General features: G+C 43.1%; 1 protein-coding gene across 1 annotated transcript; it reads left to right on the top strand.

Moving 5' to 3' along the window:
- Positions 1 to 4518: 4518 nt before the first annotated feature.
- Positions 4519 to 16194, top strand: Gins4 (GINS complex subunit 4). Its single transcript, XM_055593422.1, has 8 exons — positions 4519 to 4703; positions 5092 to 5205; positions 7474 to 7560; positions 9540 to 9653; positions 12950 to 13047; positions 13187 to 13275; positions 15545 to 15635; positions 15708 to 16194. The coding sequence occupies exons 2-8, from the start codon at positions 5110 to 5112 to the stop codon at positions 15802 to 15804; spliced, it is 672 nt and encodes a 223-aa protein (XP_055449397.1). The 5' UTR covers positions 4519 to 4703; positions 5092 to 5109; the 3' UTR covers positions 15805 to 16194.
- Positions 16195 to 16261: the final 67 nt, after the last annotated feature.

Consider the following 16261-nt stretch of genomic DNA (forward strand, 5'->3'; position numbering starts at 1 on the left):
ACTGCCTGGCTCTAGGGTTACTCGAGATAAGGTAGAGTTAACGTGGGCCTGACAAATGGCTCAGAGGATAAAGGCATTTCAAGCCTAAGAGCCTGAACTTGATCCCCCATGCCAAATAAACTTGGGGGGAATGCAGTTATCCAAGTAAGGGTTATGGGTGGTATGTTACTTCTACCACTAATTCAAGTACCTCATTTGAAAATTTTTGCTAAGTCTGCCTACCACCAAGAAGTCCTGCGGGGGCTGGGAACATAGCTTAATGGTAGAGTGCCTGGCTTATTTGAGATCCTAGGTTCAATCCATGTCTGCAAAAAAAGATTCACAGGAACTTAATGACTAAGCTCGACTCAAGTGGTCCTTGTGCCTCAGCTGAGATGGTCAGACTACCATGCCCAAACTACCATGCCCAGTATTGGTCCTAGTAAGCTGCTTAGCTTTGTGCTGTTACTCTTTGACTTAATAGTGAACCCTGAGACCCTCAGAGTCCAGCTGGGGTATGACTCTAGCAGAGCTCTGAGAATGGATGAGGCCCAAGGGGTCAGCCCCAGCACAGATTCATAAATTGGCTTGATTTTTAAGAATTTCTGAGACTAGGTATGACTGGGTTGTGCTCTCAGTGCTTAGAGGATGGAGGGTCTTGAGTTTAAGAACAGACTGCTACAGGCTGTGAGACTTTCTGGGCTGTCACTTAAGAGAGGACCTAAAAATGGATGCATTGGCTGCTAGCCCTCTCGTTTCTGATCATGTATATGTTCCCTTACCTCATATTTTCAGAGTAGGTCATTGCTAGGCAGTGAGAGTAATTCATATTCAAAAAGTCTTGGTAATTATTAACCTGGCATCCAATGGATGCCAAGGAACGTACCTAAAGGAGACACAGCCCCTTTTCAGTGGGGGATTCGCATGTGCAACTCACCTTTATCCCAACTTTATGTAACTCATAACGCTTGTATATAATCTAGTTCCTACAAATACCATAGATATTTGAAGAATTGTATTTGAAAAGCAACACTAGTTGGGGCAATCACATCTGAGCCTCACATGTCAGACAAGCTCTCTGCTACTAAGCTACACTCCAGCTCCTATATTTGTAAAAAAAAAAAAAAAAATTAAGATTTTCTATACTTTTGAAAATGTCTAGAAAATTCTCCCACAAAACAATTTGTATGTCACAACTTGTGTGTTGGGTATGGTAGCTAATCCCAGTAGAAGCAGGCAGAACTCTGTGAGTTCGAGGCCACCAAGGTCTACACATCGAGTTTCAGACCATCCAGAATAGGAGGGGTGTGTGTGTGTCTGTGTGTGTGTGTGTGTATGCAGCAAACCACCTTGTCTATATAAATAACCATGTCCACAATGATCACTCCTAGGAACGTTAAAGACTAAGAGAGGAAAATAACAGAGAAGTATAGGGAAGTAACTTTTTCTGGCTTATGAGTAAGGGAAATTAAAGAACAGCCCAGTGTTCAGGGTAAAGCTGAATTCCTCACTTAACATAAACGTTGCAGACAAGGCCCTTTCTCAGACCAGAGCCCTGGATGATTTTAGCATTCCTGGGGCTCCATAGGTCATGTCAGAAGCTTATGCTTGCGCAGTTCTAGAATGGCAGCTGTTTACAGGATCTACTGTAATATACCAAATAGCCAAGGCTTCTGGCTCTTGTCTCAGAAAGTATAATAACAACGTAAGGACCAACTTCACTATTTCCAGCTAAATGATAATTTCCTAACTGAAGTTAAGTACAGTAATTTCTATCACTCTGCGTTGCTCCACAGATGGAATTTACCTTTTATGTTCTATGCTAATTTGACAGTAAAATACCAATATACTGATATGTGGTCCAGAATATAATCATCGTATTCTTCACTTTTCAGAAAAATAGGGGATGAATGATAAAATGTTTACAATCACCAGGAATCAAGAGTGGGTGGATCTCTGTGAGTTTAACCTGATCTACACAGCAAGTTCCAGGTCAGCCAGAGTTAATGAGATTCTTTATCAAATAAAAATAAATAACAACAACTTTTTAATATCAGTGATAAACTGTAGAAAGAGATTTTTGTTTTACTTAGTTGTGGGGACTGGACCCAGAGTATGTGCTAATATTGTACTGTACCACACACTATAACCCCCAAGTCTATATAAATTATTTTAGTGAGAAATATAGGTATAATGCCAAAAGTCTTTAAGCTATGAAAAATTTAAGTTTCTACAACTTTCTATTAATCCTGTTATGTCTTACTATTTCAGGTATTAATGTCATGATGCATAATTTATAGGTGTATAAAACCATACAGCTTGCAATGTGATTCCATCTCTGAAACTAATTAGGAAGTCTAACACTTAAAAAAATGTAGCAAGCTAGAAACTGGACAGATAGCTCATTGACTTGGAGCAGTTCTTTGCTCTAAATTCCAAATTTGCTCTGGATTCAGTTCTTGGCTGCTCTTCCAAAGAACTCAAGTTTGGTTGTCCACACCCATGTCCAACAGCTCACAACCACATGTAACTCTAGCTCCGTCAGGATCCAATACACTCTTCTGGCCTCAGGAGGCACCCACATCCACGTGCAAACACACACACACACATGAAAATGAAGTGAATAAATCTGTGAGAAAGAAACTTAAGGGGCTCAATGGGTAAGAGTGCTTGCTATGCAACCGTGGCCCGAGTTCAATTTCCTAACACACACATAAAAAAGTGTTTGGTGTGTCTACACACTTATAACCCCAGTCATGTCGGGAACAGAAACCAAAGGATCGCTGGGCCTTCCCGGATGCCAGCATAGCTCCAGGTTCAGCGAGAGATCCCATCTCATGGAAATGAGGCAGAGAATGATAGGGCATCCTCTAGCCCGTCTGGATAGGCACATGTTCCTCACTCCCTCATACCCGTCAGCATGCACCTCACGCGTGCATTGCACTCACACACTATAAAGGTCGGATCCTAGATAGAGAATAGGCATTCTTTCATTGTTAGAAAGAATAACTCAAATAAGATTAGAAAACGTTTCTACACAAAAGAACGCAAAGGAAGGACAACAGAGTCCCATACGTAGTTTCAACATATACTATAGTACACATATGTACTATGAGTTCATAGATTCGTATATATACAATAGTACAATAGGCTTGGCAACGGAACCAACCCATATTAAATGTTAAGGAGGGTGGGAACATCCTAAGTTTCTCAGAGTGACAGGTGAGACCTTAACAGACTGGAGACAGCTGCTGCACAGATCCCTAGCACCACATAGTACTGTGTCTGTAATGCCTGAGGGGGACCGATGAAGATCACTGGCCATCGGGAACAGCCAACTGAAAGAATCCTGGATTCAGTAAGATGGAAAGCAACTGGAGAGAGACAACCCAGTGTTGTTGGCCTCTGGCGTCTGCACATTCGCACACATATGTGGCATGTGGCCACACAAACAGGCACATACAACAACAACAACACACACACACACACACACACACACACACGCACTCACACAGTGTTGCTGAAATCCCTTCCCGGGAGGGTGAAGTAACACCTGCCCTCTTCCTAAGGTCCTAACTGTAGAGGCACAATTCTTCCAAAGTTCATCCTGGGAAAGAGTGAGTTTATTTGGTGTATTAGTCAGGAAGGGTTCTCTAAGGTACTGGGGTTCGCTGATTGGGCTAGGCTGGCCAGCAAACAACAGGCATCTTCCGGTGTCCTGTAGAGGGCTAGTATTACAAATGTGTGCTGACCTGACTCGTTTATGTAAATTCTGGTATTGGACTCAGGACCTCACAAGGTGAACAATTTACCAGCTAAGCTATATCCCCAGACCTGTAATTTTTCATAGTTTAGGCAATATCAATCTAACCTTCTCCACGCAGCATAGGAAACTTCCCAGTCCTTCAATCTAGAGATAAACAAATCTAGAACAGCCAAAAGTGACACTTTCCACAGAACAAAACACATCAGAGAGAAAGGCGCCCACAAGTCAAAGAAATACTGGCACCAGACAACGGAAACAACACGTACAGTATTATAATACATATGTTTGCTTTCCTTGTTTATGCTGAATGGAAGCAAACCGTCTGCATCGCAATGACGGGAAGTCTGAGGCAGGGGCCTTGGACGAGCCTGAGAATCTGCGTTTTCCGCCGGCTCCCAAACAGTGGTGGAGCTGGGCGGTCTGGAACTAGTGAGGCAAGCTCTCGCAGGAGAAGCGCCGGGTTTTAACAGACAGAAGCAGACGCCTGCACCGGTCCGCCGCGAGGCGGCACTGCCTGCTTTCCTCGCTGTGTGGCGAGCGACCCCGCGTGGCCATTCCCGGCCGGTGTCACCCTGGACTGCATACCCGACTTCTGCCACCGCCTCCCGGAAGGAAGTACGCTCCGCGGCTCGGCGAGTGCCCGCCCTCCGGCAGGCGGGGCTGCGGGAGGCGGAGCCCTGGGGAGGCGGGGCCTGTTCGGGTTTTCTCGGGTGTGATTGGTTAGTGCTCCCCAGCGAGCTGACGTTTTCCGGTCGACGCTGTGTTTCGGAAAGGAGCGCGGGAGCTGCACCGCTGGAGGTCGGGCCCGTGGGGCGCGGTTGGCAGCGGTCTGTCGGCCCGAGCTCCGGCGCTTGCCTCTCGCGGAGCCTCGCCCGCGGTGCCCGTGGACGTGCGGGCTGGGGGAGGTGGGGAAGACGAATTCCCGCGCTGTGTAGCCGCTTTAAGTGCCGACTGTGAGGTGAGCGTTGGGATGAGCAGGCGCCTTGGGGCAGTTGTAGCTGCGCACTAGATGTGCCAAGCACTTAACGCGATGCATGTTTCACATTTGAACGGAAATGGGCACCTGGGCCACTAAGGCAGAAAGCTGCTACTGAGGACAAAAAGGACCACCTGAGGTTTAGTATGGTGTGTGCTCAGTTCCAGACCCATGCAGTGGAAAGGCTGAGGAGAGAAGCTGACAATTAACCTAATCCTTGAGGGACTAATTGCAACAACTGAAAATTAGTCCATGAGTTCTCCAGCCCTGGTCAGTGGGCCCTGTCTAGTCCCAGTAAACTTTTCCCTAAAAGCCTTCTCTTGCAAGTAAGTGGGGAAAACTTTTCAGGATGTTGGTTTATTCTCATTAGGTTCTTGGTTCAGAAACGATGTCAGAGGTTCTGGATCTCCATGGACAGGACTCTGATGGGGGTAGTGAAGAGGTGGTCCTAACTCCTGCAGAGCTCATTGAAAGGCTGGAGCAGGTAAGCACCCCAAATAGAGCCCATATGCCCTGTTCTTATCCCCCTAACTTACTCCAGATGTCCAATACCAGGGCTCAGAAAATAAGGTAACTGAAGGTTTGTTTCTAAAGAGCAGTGTTTGCAACATCTTCATAAAAATAGGAAGCCAGAGAGCAGGTCATTCCCTAGAAGGAGTCTCCTCTTTTCTGTCTTCAGGGATGGCTTAGTAAGAGACAACTTTGGACATATTTAGTAAAACGTTCGACAAAGCAAGGCTCTTCTTTGATATTTTTAGGACATAAATGTTTGTGACAGAAGCATGCACTTCTCTACTGCAATCTGTCCCTCCATCATCCCACTGGAAAATGTCTGATTTGGCAAGAAAATGTCAACATACTTTTTAGTCACAACAACAATGATTATTTCATGTGCTCTTATAACCTAGCTTTTTTCTTTCTTTCTTTCTTAAATAATATCTTCTCATGAAATTGATAGTTTAGGAGTTCTGCAAGTGTGTGTGTGTGTGTGTTTGTTTGTTTTGATGGGGACTCACTATGCAGCACTGGCTGGCCTTGACTTCTCAGAGATCACCTGTCTCTGCCATCTATGTGCAGGCAGTAAAAGCATGCACTGCATTGCCCTACAAGTTCTGGGGCATTTATGGCCATTTATGGCATATACGGTTGAGTGCTGTTTAGAGAACAGCTGGTCATGGGTGCCCAGCTCCAATGGATACATCTACAACACAGCCCCTACAACTAAGGCTCAGGGGACAACTAAGGCGGGAGCAGGAAGAGCCAGAGGACCAGGAAATCTGCGGGATTGTCTTCCAAATATGACAGGGGAGCCATACCCATCAAAGCTCAATAATATGACTGAGTAAACAAGACCTGAGCAATGAATGACAACACCAGCTGACATTCCAACATGGTAGGGGAAGTCTCACAAGGCCCCACCCCTAAATGAGCTACAGGCAAATATCAGCTGCTGAGAGAGAGAGAGAGAGAATTAGTCTTTCTCAGGGATGAGTTCCCTAAATGGTTATCCAATACCAAATGGTTAGTCCTAAAAACAAACAAGCAGCACTAAATGAATTCACCAGGTTGTATTTATCTATTGACATATTATACATATATAGATAGGTATATATACATAACAATAACTAAAAAGAGGCCATGAAGGTGAGAGTGCCTTGGGGGATATGGTTGGGGTTTGAGGGAGGGAAATAAGGGGGGGGGGGAGGAGTGTAATTGTACTTGAATTAAATTTTAAATGAAAGGTTTATTAGGTGTTTCCTACAGTGCGGTTTCTCATTTCAGTGACTGTATTTGTTTGGTGGGGCTAATAATACTCAAATGCAGGTTGAGTGTCTTCCCAAGGGATTTATCCCGTTTTTAAGAGCTGAGATCAGTGTACTCACATGGTCGGTTTCTTCTGGGCTTCTCTCCTTGGCCTCCTGTGGCTATCTTCAGTGTCTTCACTTGGTCTTCTCTCTTGGCTGTGTCTGAAATAAGATTTTGTTTTCTGAGAAGGACACCAGTCACATTGATTAGGTCCCATCCTCATGAGCTCATTTCATCGACCTCACCTCTTTAAAACTCCATTTCCAAATAGTTAGATTTCGAGGCACCAGATTAAGATTACAACATAGGAAATCTTTGGGGTTGTTTTGGGTTTTTTTTTGGGGGGGGGGGCGTTGAGGATAGAAGCAAGGACCTTCCCATGATAGTAAACAACCTTGTTACTGAGTCAGAACCAGCCACCATGCAGATTTTGAAAAACAAAATTCAGTTCATAGCAATAATGAACATGTTTAAAATTTTGGAGGTTGGGAGTATAGCTCAGTAATAGGGAATTGACCAGTGAGATTGAGGCCAGTCCTGTCTGTATAGCCAGTCCAGGCCAGCCAGGACTACACAGTGAGACCCTACCTCAAAAAAGGAGGAAGGAAGAAAATTGATGATGCTCCCTTTGGAAAGGGAGTAGTAATGTGTTCCCATTGGATGCTCTTAGATGACAAGGCTAGACTCTCATGGCCATCACCTACAAGTTAATGTAATGATGAACGAAATAAGCAGTGCTTTAATATTTTTTTTCAATTGAATAAAAGCCCTTTTCCTAAAAGAAGATATGGAAAGGTCACCATGCGTTGTCTTCAGAGCATTCCTAATCTTCCAGCTGGTAGTCTTCTCTGTAGGATGGTTGTGATTTTCATGGCCCTTGAACTGTCTCTAGTGTGTTTTGCTCCATTGTGAGTTTACCACTCATTTTTCCTGTGTTGCTTTTTAGGCATGGATGAATGAAAAGTTTGCCCCTGAGCTACTGGAAAACAAGTCTGAAATTGTCGAATGTGTCATGGAACAGCTAGAGCACATGGTAAGAGTTACTTGTCGCTGGGCTGCAGAGGAAGAGAGAGCATTTGGTCAGCATAGTGAAATGAGACAAATCTTTTTGTTTGACTCAGCCCAGTACTTAAAAAAAAAAAAGTTACCAAGATTTTAGTTGGGGTTCTCTTAAGGTTCATGAAAAAATGAAATCTATATTTATTACAGTGGCTTACAGGCTGTGGTCTGGCTAGTCCAACAATATCTGACTCCTGACAGAAAGGCCAAGAATCTGATAATAAGTGGTTCAGTTCAGTAGGATAGAAGCCTCAGCTGATCTTCAGTGTATGTTGGAATCCTAGAGAGAAGTAGTGTTCTATTACTAGGGAAGTAATGCCTCAGCAGCAGGGTAGATGAACTGGCCATCGAGAGTGAGGGCAAGCAGGCAAAAAGCTAGTTTCCTTTTCCTGTTCCCTTTTATTTAAGCTTGTCCATAGAAGGTATGGCCTAGATTTAAGCTCATTCTACCTCAGATGATCTAATCAAGAAACTCGCTCACAGGCATGCCCAGCTGCTTGGGTTTTACTTGATTTTAGATCTGGTCAAGGGGACAACCAGTATTGGCCATTGCATCTATGTTTTAAACTGCAAAGGTTTCCATAAAATTTTTTGAGTTAATTTTATGTGTGTGACTATTTTGCCTACATGTATGTATACTACATGCATGCCTGGTGCCCACAAAGCCCAGCGGGGAGTATCACATTCCCTAGAACTGAGGTTACAGGTGGTTGTTAGCCATTATGTGGGTGCTGGACACCAAACCTGGGTTCTCCCTTCAGCCTAAGAGCCCTGTAAACACCAGCATGCCAGCTTCCTGTGAACAGTATAAGGTCTGTCCCCGGCTCTACATCTCTGCATGAGATGGTTTGACCAGAGCAGCTAAGTAGCATCCCATTCACAGTGCTGTTCTGTTTTCTACAATCCCTGACAACTCTCCTTTCTAACATCGTTAACTTGCCTGACCCTTGATGACCATTAAGTTTGTCTTAGAATGCTCTGGGCTTAGGTTATTAGCACCTTCAGAGCAACTTTACAATGTCTGTGTCTTATAGAGCCTCATAAGAGCCTCATAAGGGTTGGCTGTTGGTTTCTTGTAGCTGTGTGTATGATTCTCAGGCACGTGTGTGCATGGGTGTGAAGGTCATAATACAACTTTGGATGTCAGTACTCCTCTTCCACCTTGAGACAGGATCTCTGCTCACTGCTGGGTTTGTTAGCCCAGCTGGTCCTGGAGCTTCTAGGATTTTTCCTGTCTCTGTCTCCCTTTGTACTGCATGAGTGCTGGGATTATAGGCACACACTACCACACCTGGCCTTGCTTAGGATCTGGGAATACAAACTCAGGTTCTCTTGTCTGCAATAATAAACACTTTACCCATGGAGCTATCGCCCTAGTCCCCAAACTAGTGTTTTGACACTGGTTTTTAGAGCCTTAGAGCCTTAGACCTTCCTTCCTTCCTTCCTTCCTTCCTTCCTTCCTTCTTTCCTTCCTTCCTTCCTTCCTTCCTTTCTTTCTTTCTTTCTTTCTTTCTTTCTTCTTTCCTTCCTTCCTTCCTTCCTTCCTTCCTTCCTTTTTACTTTTCTTTCTTTCATTTTTTTTCTTTCCTTCCTTTTTTCTTTTTCCTTCCTTCCTTCCTTCCTTCCTTCCTTCCTTCCTTCCTTCCTTCTCCTCCTTCTCCTCCTTCTCCTCCTCCTTATTCCTCCTCCTTTTCTTCTTCTCCTTCTTCCTCTTCGTTGTTGTTTTGTTTTGTTTTTCGACCCTTAGACATTTCTGCTATGTGCTACATCATCTCCTTTACAATGATTGGAATCTTAGAACCTTGTGGCTGACCTTATTCAGATTCTATTGAAATGGTCATAATTAAAGTGGGTAGTTTTGAATTATAACTGCTTAATTTTTGGTTCCTTGACTTTGCCAGTGCTTATATGCTTTAGTGTTTGAACATCATGATTTAAATTCTCTTATAATAGGAAGAAAATCTCAGAAGAGCCAAAAAGGGTGATCTGAAGGTCAGTATACATCGAATGGAGATGGAGAGGATCCGCTACGTCCTTAGCAGCTATTTGCGATGTCGACTTATGAAGGTTTGATGGGCATTAATACAGTAATGTTTGGAGTATTGAACAGCATAGGGAGAAGTCAAGGGTCTGAAGATTCTAAGAGCCCAGCATCACCATAGCCAGGGAGTGAGGAAAGTACGTTCTGGGAAGTGTAGATGAAACTGTAGGTTGGATAAGTCCAGGAAATTTTTAACATTTTAAATCTAATTTATTTGATGTTAGATGGTGCCTTCTAGAGTTAGAGTGAGTCAGTACTAAAGACAGAGCTCTTTGGGAGAGAGAGTTGCCTGGCTAGTGAGAACCAGTTCCAATTATTTAGCATATGTCAAATGGACTATGATCATTTGCTATTCTACTATAGTTCGTAGCTCCTGACTTACAAAAATGAAACTGTGAAACATTTATTCATTTACTTGTTTGTTTATTTGAGACAGGGTCTCACTGTGTAACTCTGGCTGTATGTCCTATTCCATAGAAGTGGTTATACTACAGTGGGATAAGACAATCACATCCATTACTCTGGATTTAGAACTGATAAGGGCACCATTCAGGATCACATCAGTAAAGCTAACAACTAGATTCATCTCAACTCTTTCTGCACTTTTTTAATCCATTCTGAAGTGTTTATAGTCACTCCTTCCAGGCACCATGATGTCCTTGTATGGCTTGAATTTTGACCCCTCAATTTACAGCTTTACTGATTAAGCTCTTAAGTGTTATCTTTTTTATTTGAATGCCTTTTGTGTATTTAAGTGTCTTAGATGCATATATGTCCGCCATGTGAATACATAGTACCTTCAGAGGCCAGAAGAGGGCATCAGATTCCTGGATCTGGAGTTAACAGATGATTGTTAGTTCCCATGTGAGTGCTGGGGTCTCCAAAAGAGCAGCAAATAGTCTTGACCATTGAACCATCCTCCCATCCCATTAAATGTGATCTTATTAAATAAGTAGGGCCATTATCCTGGACTCTAAATCCTGATCTGGTCCCTCAAAATATTAGCTATCTCTTAATACTTTGCCATCAATAGTTCAATGCATATGGAGTAAAAATTTATATCTGACTCATTAATAAGACTGAGCCAATAATAAGAGTATTTTAGCAGAAGCTTCTCTCAGATAGACACCTACCCACTGAATAATGTGCTTTTTTTTGTTACTGTTTCTGTGGGGTCTGTTTAGGGAGGGGAGGGGTATTTTGGGGACAAGGTCTTGCTATGTGTGCCTGCTTGGTCTGGAACTGGAAACAGAGACAGGGATGACCTCAGTCTCAAAGATCTGCCTGCCCCCGACTCCCTGGTGCTGGGGTTAAAGGCGTGAGGCACCCGCTCAGCTGCATCTGAGGTCTTATTACATGTGTTTATTTGTGGATTTTTGTGTCGTAGTGGGTTTTATAAAGCTTAGGCTGGCTTCAAGCTCGCCATGTAGCCGAGGATGACCTTGAACTCATGATCTTTCTGTCTCCACTTCCCAAGTGTTGGGATTATAAGCAGGTGCTCCCACCACACTGTTTTATGTAGTGCCAGGATCCAGCTCAGGGCCTTGGGTTTTCTCTCCAACCAAGCTACCTCTCCAGCTCCGGTTTTTGATTGAGATAAGTTCTCACTATAATCCAGGCTGACCTGAACTCAAGAACCTTCTGCCTAAGCCTCTGAAATGCCGAGATTATGGCAGCGGTGACCATGCCCAGCTCAATGGATAATTTTTTTGTTTTGTTTTGTTGTTTTAGTGTTTATTAATGTGCTTGTTGAGGTCAGAGAACAACAATTGCTTGTTCTGTCTGTCCACCATGTGGGTTCAGGGGATCAAATTCAATGTCCTCAGTGTTCATGGCAAGTGCCTTCACCTGCAGACCCAGCTCCTGACCCAGGGCTGGAAATTGACTTTAGGACCTCACACGTGCTGGTGGTAGATAGGCTACCTACCACAGAGTTGTTTCCATCCATAAACCAGTGTTTTTTATTCATCCATGTATAATCCTGCCAGTTCATTGCTAGGATTATAGTCTGTCTACAAAGGTAGCACAAAGATATCAGATCTTACTTTTATTAAGACAAGGTCTCTGTGTAGCTGGGCCTGCCTTAAACTTGAGCTCTTCTGGCTTTCACCTGAGTGTTAGAATTATAGGCGTTTTCCACCATGCCTGACTGTTAGGGAACTTTACAAAATAGTATACAAGAAAAACTTAAAAAAAAATAGATATCCAGTTTTAAATGACAGTCACTACTGCCTCTTTCTCCTCTCTCCCTGCTGGCCATGGTCAATTTCTTACTTCCAAAGGCCATTTCCTTTAACAAAATATACTTTTTTTTTTTTTTTTTAAATTTTGTAGCATTTAGCTTTTTGGTTGTAAATGTGTTTTAGTCTTGTTAATGTTGAGCTTTTTCCAAGCTATATATCTCATTTCTGATAATCCATGTACTATATCTGTGTCTTCTATATACCTTTCTTTTTCAGCTTTTGTACAGGTTTCAGCTCCTAGGAAGACACTCTATACATTAACTGTTAAATATAGCCCCTCTTTTCCTTAGTATCAGATACATTTGTGTTTTCAGAAGCTGTTACCAAAAGCTCTCCTCTTTGAACTGTCTTCCTTTGGGGGTCTTGGAATGTATCTTTGTTTGGACTTTTGGAAGCTTGCTGTTTGTGTGATTTATTAACCCCTTAGTGCTTGGGGAATTGGGCCTTGCACATGCTGGACATTCTCTCTGCCACTGAGCCACACTCCTAGCTTCTTGTCAGTTTTACTGTTGCTGCTGTTGATAATTTTATGTGTATGGGAGTTTCACCTGCGTATAAGTCTTTTCACAGTGTCCGTGTCTGGTACCCATGGAGGTAAGAGGATACAATTGGATGCCTGGGAACTGAATTTACAGATTGTTGTGAGCTGTATGTGAGTGCTGGGAATTGAACCTAGGTCCTTTGCTCTTAACCACTGAGCAATTTCTGTAACCCTTTCTTGTCAGCTTTAAGATTAGCAACAACCTCATTCAGCATGTTCCAGGCCACTAAGAGACAGTATCTCCAAAAGTGTGGTCAATGATACCTGAGGAATGAAACCCAAGGTTATCTACTGGCTTATATGTATATGCAGATATATAATTTTAGCCCCCTCCACACACACACATGAACACACACAAGCGTATAAACAAAATAAAACTGGGTCTTGGGTAGCTCAGTGGCAGAGCACTAGACTAGTATATGCAAGGCACTGAGGTCAATCCCCAACACTGCCAAAAAAAAAAAAAAAAGAGGAGGAGGAGCAGCAAGCATGTGAGCCCTGAGTGATGAACTTTCATGATTTTTATTTATCTTCACAGATAGAGAAGTTTTTCCCTCACATTCTAGAGAAGGAGAAAACACGCCCAGTGGGGGAACCTTCCATCCTTTCTCCAGAGGAGTTTGCTTTTGCCAAAGAGTAAGTGAACAGGAAATGTAAAATTTTTGTGCTTCTGTGCTTGGCTTCAAGCATGGGCCTCATACACAGTTATCAAAGCCTAATAACCTTGGTGGCTCCTATTTGTGCACATCACAGCAATTTAACATCTTTGTTCCAGGTATATGGATCACACAGAGACCTATTTTAAAAATGTTGCCTTAAAACACATGCCTCCCAACCTGCAGAAAGTGGACTTCTTGAGGGCAGGTAAGCAGAGCTGCCTTTTCCAGATGAAGATCAGGACCATAATATCATCCCGGACATCTTAAGATGCCTGAGAGTCTGTTCTCTTTCATCAGTGTGGAAAAATAGGTATGCAGATAAGGAGCAAGATAATAGAAGGGAAAAGGAAAAGTTCTGGTTAAAAACAAAAGTAATCAAAAATAGATGTCAAGGTTAAAGTTTCAGCATTACTTTTGTGTCCACAAAAATGGATTGGACTCATAGCTGTTACTCCAGATACAGACTCTTCATTTATTCAGTCATAAACTTTCTGAGCATCTGGGACCATCCTGGGCCTTTCTGAGCTCTGGGAAAGCAGGTCTCACAGGTTTTATAACTGTCAGAGTGTTGTGGCTATATAGGAGGCTAGGAAACAGTTTTCTGCCTCTAGAAAGCGTTTTTCAGCGCTATTGTGAAAATCTGCCAGCTGAGCTTTTGAGAGTTCTCAGTGAAATACATATCCCTCAGCCTGCTATAGTTAAGTCTAATGAGACAAAACTGCCAGACCAAATCAAATCTTTGTCTAGGAGACCAGATCCCACCTTGTCTACTGAGCCCAGTGTTCCTTGGCCTTGCATACAGCAGCGCCCTGATCACTTACCCCTTGCCCTAGCACATGCTGCAGCAGGAGTCCTGCAGTATGGAACACCATCCTAGTGTATTTGAACAGCTCACAGTTGTGGCAGTTGGAAGTCCAGGATGAAGTCACTAGTAAGAACTTCATGATTCCTCTGTGTGTCCTACATGGCCAAAGGGAAGAAGCATGCATTCCGGTCTCCTTAAAGTCACTTGGACCTTCTGTGTCTTCATATCCTCTTAGGAGAGCATTGGTCAGACTGACCTAGTACCCACCCCAATGGCCTCATTTAAACTTCAATACCTTCCTCCACGGTCTCATTCCAGATACAAGTGACAACTTGCATGTATGACTTTCAAAGGAATACACTTTAGCCTGTGGGACTTGGAACAAACCACTGTGTAGCGTTCTAAATCAACAGTCTCACAGAGTCTGCCATAACTCCAGGAGCAGAGAGCCATTGAACCACAGTCCAGTTTGTGACACATACCGACAGATGTTGGCCAGTAGTGGTAGAAGGGTGGCAGCATTTCTTAGCTGTAACTGTTGAGAGCATCCTCAGGGTTAAGAGCAGAGTCCTTTGTCTAACAGTCAATAGTCTAATAGTCACTGTGACCATGTGAACCAAGCTTTCCTTTAGATAAGATCCTAGATCTTCATGTACCTTTCTACCTCAGCCTTTGTGTGGCATCCCAACATCACGTCTGCTTAAATCCTGGGCTTTTCTTTAGAGCTCACACCTGCTGCTTTTTTTCCACATCATTAACTGCATCCACCACAAATATGAGGCTTCACTAATGGCTCAGTTACCTCCTCATCTAGAAAGACGTGTTTTACCTGTTTGTAACTTCCATAATATGTAACCACTCATCTGTGGCTTCACTTTTCAAGATTTGTTATCTATTGTCATCCATGACCCAAAAGTACAAGCTGGACAATTCTAGAAATAACTTGTAAGTTTTTAAATACTGCACTGTTAGGACAAGAGAAATAGCCTACTGGTTAAGAGTGCTTGCTACTCTTGTAGAAAACCTGGATTCAATTCCATATCCACATGGCAGTTCAGACCTGCCTTATGAACTCAAGTTCCAAGGGAGCCAGTGGCCTCTTACGGTCTCTATGGGCACTGCATGTAGGCGGTGCATACACATTCATTCAGACAAACACTCATATACATGGAATAAATACCTAAAAAATACTTTTTAATTCTGCACTGTTCTGACCAGTATTATGTAATCTCACCAGATAAATGACAGTATACCTCAGTACTTGTGGAAAAGCAGTGGCCAAATTATTTCACAATGTCTAAGTAATTTACCTTCATCGTATAGGCATTGTATCTTCACAAGCATAAGGGTGGGGAGAAGCCACATTGACTTTTATTACAGTATAATTACTCAATTATGATTAGTGCTGTTAAAGCTTTTAGGTATGTGCATATATGATTCAGTACTATTCACTGGGGTTCTTAGAATGGACCCTTTTCAAAATAGGAAACTGCTACATAGAGTCCTCTACACATTGTAAGTCTATGTCATTTGTTAAGTGAGTGGTTTCTACAAAGAGCCAGACCTCCCTCACATCTCCGCTTACATCACAAGTCTCGATAACAGTAACCCTACTGACTTTCGCTGAACATGTTAGTGTTTTATGATTACATTTTTGTTTTCCTGGCAGTTCCCAAACCAGATCTAGATTCGTATGTGTTTCTGAGAGTGAAAGAACGACAAGAAAACATACTAGTAGAACCAGAAGCGGACGAGCAGAGGTGAGTGCATGTGCGTCTTCCCCATGGAGAACCAGCTAAACTCCCTCCATAAAACGTCTCCTCCTCTTTCAGAGACTATGTTATTGACTTGGAGGAGGGCTCGCAGCACTTGATCCGGTACAAAACCATTGCACCTCTTGTTGCTTCTGGAGCAGTTCAGTTAATATAAAACAAGCCTGAGGATATGGAATCATGGACGATGGCAGAAACTCCATTTCCTTTCCTGCCTGACAATAATGAAGTCATGCTCCATGCAGTAGGGTTTGCTGAGCAGCATGTGGATTACTGGACTTGGAGGAGTCAATGCAGGATTCCCTTCATCACCATACCCTTCTCTTAACTTCCTGTTTCAGCCAGTACCAACAGATGGGGCCCTTGCTCTGTAAACTCAGCAAATAAATCAGCTGTCAGGTGTGCCTTTTCTTTTTCTATTTTTTATTGAGCTCAGGAGAGGTCATGAAGAGGCTTCTCTGCCATTCTTGTGATGGGGAGACGTATTGGGCATAACTTGATGGTGATGGGAGAATTCCTGTAGCCTTCCTAGTAGACAATATGAGCAGATTAAAGCAAACAGTTGTGGTCTGCTTCTGTACATTATTAATGTGTGGCCTATTGTTTTGAAATCT

The sequence above is a fragment of the Psammomys obesus genome, unplaced genomic scaffold, assembly GCF_907164565.1.
Source record: "Psammomys obesus unplaced genomic scaffold, mPsaObe1.curated_primary_1811, whole genome shotgun sequence".
Taxonomy (NCBI): Eukaryota; Metazoa; Chordata; class Mammalia; order Rodentia; family Muridae; genus Psammomys; species Psammomys obesus.

Excerpts from the sequence above, each read along its gene's own strand:
- Gins4 (XM_055593422.1), top strand. The coding sequence starts at position 5,110 with ATGTCAGAGGTTCTGGATCTCCATGGACAGGACTCTGATGGGGGTAGT. Across the intron at positions 5,206-7,473 it reads TCATTGAAAGGCTGGAGCAG|GCATGGATGAATGAAAAGTT; the intron begins GTAAGCACCCCA and ends GTTGCTTTTTAG. Across the intron at positions 13,276-15,544 it reads AGTGGACTTCTTGAGGGCAG|TTCCCAAACCAGATCTAGAT; the intron begins GTAAGCAGAGCT and ends TTTTCCTGGCAG.